At 40.9% G+C, this 11,612-nt stretch overlaps 1 protein-coding gene and 1 pseudogene across 2 annotated transcripts in view; both read left to right on the forward strand.

Annotated features, from left to right (window-relative positions):
* LOC149044278 (uncharacterized) overlaps nt 1-11,612 on the forward strand; it is an 87,144-nt pseudogene that overhangs the window by 68,123 nt on the left and 7,409 nt on the right. The gene's annotated exons all lie outside the window — the stretch shown is intronic.
* LOC149044283 (uncharacterized) lies at nt 4,325-8,792 on the forward strand. The gene is made up of 2 exons (XM_089210958.1): nt 4,325-4,723; nt 7,239-8,792. Exons 1-2 carry the CDS (start codon nt 4,558-4,560, stop codon nt 8,024-8,026), a joined length of 954 nt encoding a protein of 317 aa, XP_089067084.1. The 5' UTR covers nt 4,325-4,557; the 3' UTR covers nt 8,027-8,792.

An 11,612-nucleotide genomic window follows, 5' to 3' on the forward strand; every position in this document is an offset into this window, starting at 1 on the left:
AGCATTTTTAATATTGTTGTTTGATTGAACACGGTTGTTTTTAAGAAACGCACAATGAGATCTGTAGGGTTTAAATGAACTATTTTTTGCACGTTATTCGTGCCCTTTGCGGCTGAATAATTGTGAAAAGCTATCTAAAATTTTTTTCATGTACACAATTATCAAGTTATATCGATTACTTAGGGTGCGATATATTATGATAATTTTCATTTTAAGGACAACTTTTGGAGTTGGATTGAGAAAGCGTCAAAATGTTCTTGATGAAGAAGTTGCGAAGATTTTGTATCAAGAAGTCGATAATTATATCTTTGACGTCATAAACATACTCCGACTTAAGTTACTAACCATGCAAGGACTTCTACAATTCTCACCATATCAGCAGTTGTACAACAAAAGCAGAAGATTTCCCACCGCAGATACTGATGACCGAGGTCTTGGGTAATTATTGCTAGGGATAATTTAAAAAGTGATATCAGTAAACTACTTCGCGTTTTAAGACATCATCGTTCGTTTGAAGAGTATACGCGTGAGAACAGTGAGTCAGTCAAACAACCACCAGAATCGTATGGCTTCTCTTATATCTTCTCTTAAAGTCACCAGGTATGACTACTTGCCCCACAGTTTTTCCCTAACGTTGCAACCTCCTCTGTTTAGCATAGAAAATTAAAAAGGAAAGTAATTTTCTAATCGTGTTTGAGCCTGCAAGTTTTTTTAATTTAAACTTTTTCTCTCATTCTCGTTTCATGATTGTCCTCTGGCTGGAAAAACACGGCGTCTTTTTGAGAATTTTTTTGTTATTCAATTCGGCAGCCTCTGCTGTAACTGCATATAACGTAGGTGTCTTTAGGCCAAATGTCTTAATCTTAGCAACTCTAACTAATGAAATACGAAATTTGACTTACCACAAGTAGACAACCCTTTGGGTCGCGTGACGTCAGATATTTAATACGCTGGTTCAACTCTGACAAATTGTTTGTAATTTGCAACGGTCGATCTCGGCAAGACGTAAGTGATCTCGAGAAAAGTTTCATAAATACAGCAAATCGTAACATTTCATCCCCAAAATCCGCATAATGATCCTCCCGATCGGCATTTTTCTCAGCCACATTTTACGATCTAAGATCATTGCACCCTGGAACATGTGTCAATACCAAAACTCCCCGCGCATTTCGCTGGAAACAAGCGTTTTCTACCTGAATTTCCGAGTTCACTTCTTTCTGGCTATGTGGAAGAAACTTGGGTACAGAGTCAATTTTCTCTCTATCGCGAGTAGTCGGTCAATGTACAATACTTACCCCATCTCCACAGAGACACCTCGCCTTAATCTATTGTCCTGATCAACCAATAAGACAGCGAGGTGAAACTTACACAGATAAACAACGGACAAAATTTGAATAGTCTGCGGAGTTTGCTGTGAGCACTTAAGCTTGGATTATTTTCGCTAAAATGCTATCGAAGAAGAAGAGATGCAGTGAAATTGACCACGAAGCGAATCATAGAAAAGCTAAGAGTGGCAAAGTTTAAAGATAAATATCTTAAGATTTCATTTTGGGAACTTTGGGGATGGAGTATTTCTTTTAAAATCATGGTGAAAAGCTTATATTAAAAGAGAACAAATTTTCAAGTACGAACCTAAGATCAATATTAGGGACTGGTCATTATTTATCGCCTGGGGGGGTCGGAGTATTTTTGTTGTCACATCGGAGCATTTACCTGATCCCCCCGTAGAGTATCTAGTTTTTTAGAGATCCCCCCTTATCGGTAGTGGAAAGTTTCATGATCCCCCCCCCCCCAAACAAGCCGGTTTCAAACAGTATCTCCTCGAGCAACAGCAAATGCGTTGGCAGTTAAACACAAAGATAAAAGCCCTTTCCGATAAAGAAAACAACTTGCTTAGAAACGAGAATTGGGGAGTGTGCCAAAACATCACGAAGTTCATGTCAGGCGTGGATGGATGTAAGGGCAGTGGTGATGTCGCGAAGTGTGAGTCCTCCTTGACCACTGTCAATGAGGCCTTTAATTCAGCATCCGATTTGCTCTCATTTATCGACAACAGACGAAAGAACCTTTATACCGAAGAGCATACCTTAAGGTCGTTTGCAAGTGATGAGCTCAAATATTTCCAGGAAGCTCAAGAGCGAGTGAAGGCCATACACCAAGAGCTGCAGAAAGCCTCCAATGCGCTCACGACCACCCTCATGAGCTTGAAGAGAAAGTTCCCATCTCCCATGGGGAACAACGGCCAATCCCGAAGAAAAAAAGAAAACAAGAGAAAAGTGAAAAAAATCAAGGAGAAAAGGTTGCATCAGCGAGCAGCAATTCTCCTAGAAAAACTTACCTCAAAAGAGGTAGCTAAAGAGGTGTTCGATTCACTCGAAAAGAATACTTACAAATGTGTCTCAAGTATTAATGCAGGATTCACTGCGAGATTTGTCAAGCGTCTCCACCTGGATCCTCTGCTATGGCTTTTGGAAAGAGGCGTGTTTGAAACAGAGCTGGCACGCAATTTGAAAGTGGTAGTGGCCAGAATGAACGAAGAGAATAGCAGTAATGGTGCTGAAAAAGGGTCAAGTTCGGGCGAGGATTCAGATGAATCTGACGAGGAGACTGTGCAAGAGCCAGTGGAGAGGGCTGCCGAAGATTCTGACACGGAAGTGGAACAAGATACAGCCTCACCAAAATAAACACTTTTTTATTTGTTGTTTTCATGTGGCCGCGTATTAAAATAATGAAAGTTTATGATTTTAGATTACGATTCTCTATAAAACAAACTGAAACGTTATGAAACAATTTTGAGCAATTGTAAGTATTCCATTCTCAAAATCTTGATTACCTTTCTAATTTAGATCGTGCCTGAATAAAAACGTGTATGTTAGACTACGATAGTGATTCTTTTTTACAAAATGGAGGTTCTGTAAAAGGGTTTGGGTTTTGTGTCTGGGCTAGAATAGAGTTTATATAATACAAAATACAACTGAACGTGGTCTTGAATATATGGTTGGGGGTTTAGAGTCCCAGCGGCAAAACCTACCAAAGTATTTACAAATGCAATCACCCGGGGTCCCGGCGCGACCTAAAATTCCTTTTTTTTTGGTCTGATCCCCCCCATTATGCTTGCCAATTACGGCTGATCCCCCCTAAAGGTCTTCAAAAAACCATGTGATCCCCCCCTAAATACTCCGACCCCCCCCCCCAGGCGATAAATAATGACCGGTCCCTTAAGGTATCGTAGCTTTTCGCAAGTTTGACGTAGGAATCCGGAATCTGATCAAGACAATAGATTAAGGCGAGGTGCCGATCAGGATTTTTGGTGTGCAAACCACCTGCGCGTGGACAACGGTCAAAATCGGAGTGTGCAGCCTTGACTTCGCCTTTTGACATTAATAACAGTGATGGTAAAGCAAGCTTAAAACGGCACAAATCGCCGAAACTTCAACGGACACACAGTATTTGAATAAGTTTTATTGATTTTACATGCAAAATGTTCATAAAGGTACCAGATCGCTGATTTTGACCCCTAAAAGGTCCGACAAGCTTCCTCACCCATTTCCAATCGCCTTCTTCCCACCGGTCAGCACTTAAAGACAAAGATTTGCCCCCCATTAAAAAAAATTAAAGGTGATTTGCCCAGTCGCCCCCAACCTTTTACATATCTCCGAAATGAGTTTCGTTCCGGAACGAAATGAATTTCATACCGCGTTTACATGCAAGATAATTTAGCCTGTAAAAATAATTACTTTATGTTCTTCTCTGTCTTTTTCTATGCTTCCTTCGCTCGTAAGAGGATTCATACAAATATAAGAGTCCTACCACGTTTACATTATACAGGTACAAAAGGTCGTCCAGAATGGGTGTTTCGTTTTGGAACGGAAAACCCCGATAAACTCATTCAGAAATGACTAATTTCAAATAAATTTTACTCTGGTGCCATGTGGCAACCGGTACGAACTCGTTCTTGAACAACACTTATTCCGATATCATGTAAAAGGTCCCTAAAAAAATTTTTTCCCAGAGCATCATGATTTGCTATCCTGTCTGAATACGATAGATCTCAATAGCGTTGAAGCAACAACCCGCTTTTAACTGCTTCGCTGCCACAGAAACAACGATTAGTGACCACAAAAAGCATATATTCTAATATTTTCAATTCAACATAAAAAATCTTTATAAAGGGTAAATTTTAATTTTTGTCAGTATCAATTGTTGCGTGACCAGCTAATGACATAAATGGGGGTGGGGAAACACAACCCAAAACCTGAGCTCGTGTCAAAAAGTAACACCCAGGCGTAATATAATAATCGAAACAGCTAATAGAATCATAAATAATGTAATTTGTGATAATCGGTATTGACATAAATTAATATTTTGCCGACACGGAACAGAGAACTGGGTGCGAGCGTAGTACGCGGAGGCTCATGGGTAGTATGTTTGTAAGAAGAGATCGTTGAGGAACTTGTGGCATTCTACGGTCAGCCTTGCCACTAGCACTTTCCCATAAGGTTTATTTCTTGTCTTCATCACTTTTCCTTGCCTAGTTATGGACGAAGCAGGCGTCAGATGTCAGAGATTAAAAGGTTGAAACGCGATTCCGTTCCTCACTTCAACAAAAAGAGCAACGAGGAGCAGTACAAAGCTAATAAAGCTATTAAAGATGCTGTTAAAGACGCCCAGATTGCCCTCGAAAGGAACGACGTCGAGAAGATCAAACAAGCCTTGGATAAAGGTATGGAGCTGCTTCAAGAGCGTCAAAAATTAATTTTACTGGCTGATAAATCACAGTACGGGTGGAAGACGGTCCTCGAATACAAGCACCATGATCTCGCAGACGACGAAGAAGATGAGAAAAAGATAAACAGAGCCGAATCCAGAGCAGCTAGGTCCACGAAGCGTTTCACATCTCGCTCGACCCGGCAATGAAGTAATGTTACATCGACTTCAACAACTCCGCAGTTTTCCGCCTCACAGCTACCCAATTTGTTTTCGCGTGTAAACCCGCAGCTTTCGTCCCAGAGTTCGTCTTCTGGTTTGTGCTTTGCTTGTGGCAAACCCGGGCATTGGAGGGTTTTCTGCCCTAATTTGCGGTTTGATGTTCTTTCTAATACCGGTCAGAATCCCAAATGACTCACTTCGGACGTCGATTTGGAACAAGGCCTTGTTCTTGAGGATAGCGATGAATTAATTTTTCTTCGTGTCAATGGAAATTCTTTCGAGGTTAAATCTGGCGATGATTACTCGTCCGTTAAAGGACGGCTACGTGGAGTCCTCGCATTCTGGAACGACATTCACGCCCCTCAATTTATCCTGGATATTATTGATTATGGCTATAAATTACCGCTTCTCCAAATTCCTCCGCCCTTCACAGCTAAAAATAACAGTTCGGCTTTGGAGCAGGCACCTTTTGTCGAAAGTGCCATTAACGATCTCTTTATCAACGGTTGCGTCACTGAAGTGTTTGAAGCTCCTGTTATCATCAATCCTTTGTCCGTATCTGTTCAAAAATCAGGCGAAAAGCGTCTAATTTTAGACCTTCGCCACGTTAATCAGTTCTTTTACAAATGCCGATTCAGGTGTGAGGATTTGTCTATTGAAACCAAATGCGTTTGGGAGCCCACTCAGGTTATTACTTGGCTCGGAGCCGTTCTCAATACTTCCACTTCTGAAGTTTCTGCCACTGCTAAGCGAATTACCAGTTTACAAGAAGATTTAGCCACTCTTTTGGCCATTCCCTCGTCTTGTCATCCAGTTCGGAAGCTTGCCTCTGTTTCCGGAAAAATAATATCTCTTGGCCCCTGCGTTGGTAATGTCTCTAGGCTTATGTCTAGAAATTTGTTCGCAGTCATCAATACCGCGCAAACCTGGAACTCTTACGCTCGTCTTTCGTCTGAAGCTCTGAGCTTTTCTTGAAGTCTAATGCGGCAAGTCTTAACGGCATACCTATTTGGCCTGTCAGGCACAAGCCTTCGAAGATCGTCTATTCCGATGCTTCTGGCTCAGCTTGCGGCAGTTCCATCGAGTTCGAAGGGAAGATGTTCCATCAAACCTGGGCAGATTTTGAGAAAGCTCAAAGTTCTACATTCAGAGAGTTGATAGCCGTGTCTTTATCAGTGAAAGCCTTCGTGGAGTCATTGAGAGCCCAAACAGTCACGTGGTTTACGGATAATCAGAACGTTGTCCGGATCGTTAATTCAGGGTCTAAGACTCCAGCATTACAAGAGCTTGCAATGGATATCCATCGTAGTTGTTTGCTTAGTGCTATTAACATCGATATGCAACGCATCCCAAGAGACCTAAATAGTGCGGCGGACGATATAAGCAATTTCATTGATTATGACGACTACACGATCAACGATACGGTCTTCAGTGTTCTTGACGACTTATGGGGTCCACATACCTGCGATAGGTTCGCTTGTTCCTACAATGTCAAAGTCCAATGCTTTAATTCAAGGTTTTACCAGCCTGGTTCGAGTGGCGTTAATGCGTTTTCTCAGGATTGGTCTCATCATAATAACTGGCTGTGTCCCCCTGTGTATTTAACGTGTAAAGTTATTAAGCATATGGAGCTGTGCTGTGCTCAAGGAACTCTGATCGTTCCCCTTCTGCCCACTTCTGGCCCATCCTGTGTTCGGATGGTTTCCATTGGAGTACATTTATCCATGACCGGGTTATCCTGCCTAACTCTCCTAAGTTGTTCATTAGAGGAAAAGCTAAGAACTCTATTTTTGGTAGCAAGCCATTGGCTTTCGTTTCGTTAGCTCTACGTCTTGTCTTTAGCATCATTCCCTGATTAGATTCCGAGTTATCTCGTAAAAGTTTTCTAGTTCCTTGTGCTTGATTCCATTCGGGCTAGAGTTCGCTGCTGTCTCCACTATGTACCGATAAGGCGTATTATATTTGCGCGAAGTACTTATTATTTGTTGATAATCATTTTCTAAGTTAAACGTGTTAGGCCTTAGAGAGGCATCCAGGAGAGGCCCTAGAGGGGCGATTTGTCATATGTATTTTCATTTTGTACCCTAGAGGGGTATTTTCTGTTGGCATTGTGCAAACGCCCTAGAGGGGTACGTCCACTAGAATAGCATGGTTTTTTCTCTTGTATCGTTTAACGCAGAAGTGTATTGCCTGATCGGCAAAGTGGTCTTCCTGAGTGATGACAGTGAGTTGAATGTAATTCAGCATTGTGTGCATTGCTGCCTGTCTCATTGATTTTTGTCCCTTTTTTCTTTTTTTTTTATCCTTAGATATCTTCACTTCCGTTTTCTGGTCTTCAGAGGCCCAAAATTCCCCGAGAGTGGATCAGCTAATGGAGAATCTCAAATCTACCGTGCTTGCTTCCAGAGCATCTGGGACATTCGCAAATTTCTTGAGGGCGTTTAACAAGTGGAGACCCTTTGCTAGTGATGTCTTGGGTACCTCGGAGTTTCCAGCCAGTCCAATCGATTGTGCCCTCTACTTGCAACACCTCTTCGGGTCGTCCAAGTCCGTCGCTTCCATCAACTGCGCCTTTTACGCGTTCAAGTGGGTACATCTTCTTGCAGGCGTAGACTCTCCAACATTACACCCTACTGTTATTGCCGTAAAGAAAGGAGCTGTTCGCCTTGCCAGTCAGCCAATAGTCAATAGAAAGGAGCCCCTGGACGCCCACCACCTCAAGGTCCTTGCTGCAGAGACTAATCTAGAAGACCTTTTACAATTACGAAATTTAGTTATGTTCATTCTCGCATTTTCCGGTTTTCTTAGAAGTTCCGAGTTATGCGTTATGCGTAGCAGAGATGTTCAGTTTAACGAGGGTTACATTACAATCAGCATAGAGAAATGCAAGACGGACCAACTGAGGGAGGGCAGGTCGGTCGTTATTGCTGAGTCCTCATCTATCATGTGTCCCTGTTCTTTACTTAAGCTGTATATGCATAAGGCCCAGATTCCTGAAAATTCAGACGAGTATCTTTTTAGGGCCATTTCAGCTTCGGGCAATCACAAGCGCCTTATCTCTGTAAACAAGCCGATTTGTTATTCTACCTATAGGTAGTCCTTTTAAGAAGTCTTTCGCGAATATTGTACCATTTATCTCTAAGTATAGCACTCATTCAGCTAGGTCAGGTGGAGCTACTTTAGCTGCCAGCTCTGGCATTTCGGAGAGGAATCTTCAGCGCCATGGTCGCTGGGCCTCAGTCACAGCAAAGAACATTTATGTTAAGGATTCTCTTTCCAGTAGGCTAGAAGTTTCCAAGGCTCTGTTTCTTTGAGCTCAAGCCCTACCTTTAGCTTTCTATCTTGGGCCTGGCTGACCAACGCGCCCATGCCTCAACCTTTGAGTGTGTTCGGTTGTGTAGTGAAGGCAAAATATGTAATTTGTGATAATCGGTATTGACATAAATTAATATTTTGCCGACACGGAACAGAGAACTGGGTGCGAGCGTAGTACGCGGAGGCTCATGGGTAGTATGTTTGTAAGAAGAGATCGTTGAGGAACTTGTGGCATTCTACGGTCAGCCTTGCCACTAGCACTTTCCCATAAGGTTTATTTTTATTGTGTAATTAGCCTGATATGATTTGTTTTCTTCATTCTCTTCATTGTTTATAGATCAACCTTAAAACCCCAAAGGTGGCGCCACTGCAGTTGGTCGGGGGTACACGGTCCCTATTTTCCTAACAAGAGGTTTTTGGGGTTTACGTGTCCGGCTTTGGCGCATGTAGGACGTTACTTGATGTATCTCTTATCCACTTTGTTGTAAATTCATTGTCACAATTAAAATCTATCTTGGGCCTGGCTGACCAACGCGCCCATGCCTCAACCTTTGAGTGTGTTCGGTTGTGTAGTGAAGGCAAAATAACAAGATAGGAGTGTTATGTTAGATTTTGTTTTCAGTTATTTATGCCAGTAAGCGGTGGCGACAAGTAGGCACACCATGTATATTTTATAGTCACCAGCAACCTTTTTTTGGCTCTGCATCTCCTAAAACAACAACAAACATCGAGGCTGCACGAAACAACGTGCGCCTTGAGCGACCTGGCACATGCTCGGCTAAACCCCAGTATTAGCAAAGTCGCGTATTGTGCGTGATGTATCCCTACAAGAGCGCGGTTCCTTTGTGACTAAGATAGGATTTGTTTCGAGGGTTTGTTTATTTACATTAGCGAAAGCAGATCCTTTTCGGTAAATCGTTAAAACGATATTGCAAGTATAAATAAAGAAGAAAAGTCAGTAAATGGCTGTTTAGAAGCAAAAAATGCTAACATTGCCACGATTATTAACGATAACTTAAAATGTTTTCCTTTGCTATTGTTCGTGCTAGAAGCGGTTAATAGTCGTACAAAGGTCAAACCTAAGCAACTTGTATAATTTTTTCCTCTCGTGGTAAGAAGTTGCCCATTTTTTTACTTCTCCTGTCGAACCTGCTATAAGAGCTCTACATCCAAGTTAAATAGTTCACTGTCAATCGACATAACATGAGAGATATTGGCCTTTCAATTTACAGTAAATTTATTTCTCAAAAGTATTCCGGAAGTACACTACAACTTTCCGCTCGCTCATGACCAAAACTTTTTATTTCAGCGAAGTATTCCATATAGAACATGAGTAGAAGGATAGCTCTTTGAGGCAGTATTAATGGTTTTTTTGTAAAATATTATGGTAAGCTGGAAGGAAGTACCCCTTTAGAAACAGAATCCATCTAGCCAGTGAAATTCTTGAGAAAAATATCAATCAATTTTCAATCGAATAAAGGGGTAAGTTTCTAAGGAAACTGTGGCGCTGCGTCGGTGGGAGAGTATAGCAGGTAATTTAGAGTTAACAATTGGGTTGAAAACGTATATTAGCCACCGTAAAGGGTAAAAAAGCTGACGTTTCGAGCGTTAGCCCTTCGTCAGAGCGACGAAGGGCTAACGCTCGAAACGTCAGCTTTTTTACCCTTTACGGTGGCTAATATACGTTTTCAACCCAGTTGTTAACACTAAATTACCTGCTAATTTTCAATCTACTTTCTCCTCGCATCACTGTCGTGGTTGCTTAAGCTCCCTAATATTCAATACTTGAGACACTATGTAAGTTTGTTGTCAAATTTCGCGGGAAAAGTTGACCTGTTGTCGCACAGTCGAATAACCACTGACTGAGATGCGAATTGGTCACTTTGCAAGTCGTGAGAGCATCGTTATTCGGTCCCAAACCTCGTTTTTACCACCCCTATCCCCGAAGTGTTTCTACCTGATGAAATGAGTTTCTTTTAGCTTGTGTGTTCAAGTCTCCTTTTAGTGAGTAGATAAACAGTAAGGTACACACAACTGACAAGTATGAGTGAAGCATGTCAAGCATTATGGTATGATTGTCAATTTGCTTTTCATTACTTGAAAACAGCTTATTTCTAACAGATTTAAAAACCTCTGTATCCCCGCTTTCAAAGAAAAGGATTTCCCATGAAAATTTAAACATTAAAGACATAGTAAGCGACCAGCAACAGGTTTTTCCATTGTAAGTGTTTCATAACATGCAGATTCTCATCACATTTTTTTTTTTAATTTGAAAGCATAAAAATACTTTAATCGTTACATGCAGTGTAATAAAATCCCCCGTTTTAACCCTTGAAGTCCTACCAGTGACCAAGACAAAATTTCTCCTAGCTTACACATCAGTACGATATCAAGCAGACAAGTAATGAGAATAAAGAAAAATATCAATTAAGGGATTGTTGGTTGATCCAATTCAAAATTCTCCAAACTAACATCACGTGAATTCAAAGGCAGACAATACAGAGAATTATTAATGAGATCTTGGGAGTTAAAGGGTTAAAGAAATGGGTATTACATCCTTCCAAAGATGAAAAGGGAATGCCAGTTATAAATTTTAAAATAGTAGATGCCAGAAACTTAAAGAGGAATTTAAAAAAAACTATTAAAATATGGCATATCTATTCACTGAGATTTTAATGATTAGCTGGCACAGTGATATAGAAGAGGCTTTGTGAAAAAAACCAGGGCAAAAAATTAAAGATTCAGAGGAAGTATATGACATCAACTAGTTTATTGATGTTTTCACCTGAATTCAGTCTGGAAAAAGAGCTCTGCAACACTTCTTTTTTATCTTCTCATACATAAAATTTGATTATTTGCAAGCAGGTTTGGGAGGAAATTAAAGAATAGATATATGTTACATAAAAAGAAACCCATTACAACAAAATAAAGCAGAAGCATATTACCCACATGTGTAAACCTGGTGCAATATATAGTCATAAAAGCAATATTATTCTAACCTTCCTCCTTGAAAGGTGCCTTGCGTATCAAATATATCAAGTTTAGTACCACCAGACTCATAAGCCGGGCTTTTGGGGCCACAAAATAATAAAATAATCAACAAGTTATGCCAGGCCAATTTGTTGAGAGTCAATCATGTATAGTTTCCTGTATGTGCCTCATTTGTTGCTCTGGTTTTAACGTTCCTAATTTAACGTTCCTTATTACTGATGAAATTCCGAGGGTGTGACTCAATTAATTCAAAAGAAAATATCCATTCTGGTTACAGTAATGGTTCGCGAATTGTAAACAGACAATGCGTGAACAAAACTTCCCGAAATTATGGTGCTGATACGAATTTATCGTTCGTAATCACCTATGAAATTCCG

This window comes from Pocillopora damicornis, chromosome 6 (assembly GCF_964200805.1).
Source record: "Pocillopora damicornis chromosome 6, jaPocDami1.2, whole genome shotgun sequence".
In the NCBI taxonomy this organism is placed as follows: Eukaryota; Metazoa; Cnidaria; class Anthozoa; order Scleractinia; family Pocilloporidae; genus Pocillopora; species Pocillopora damicornis.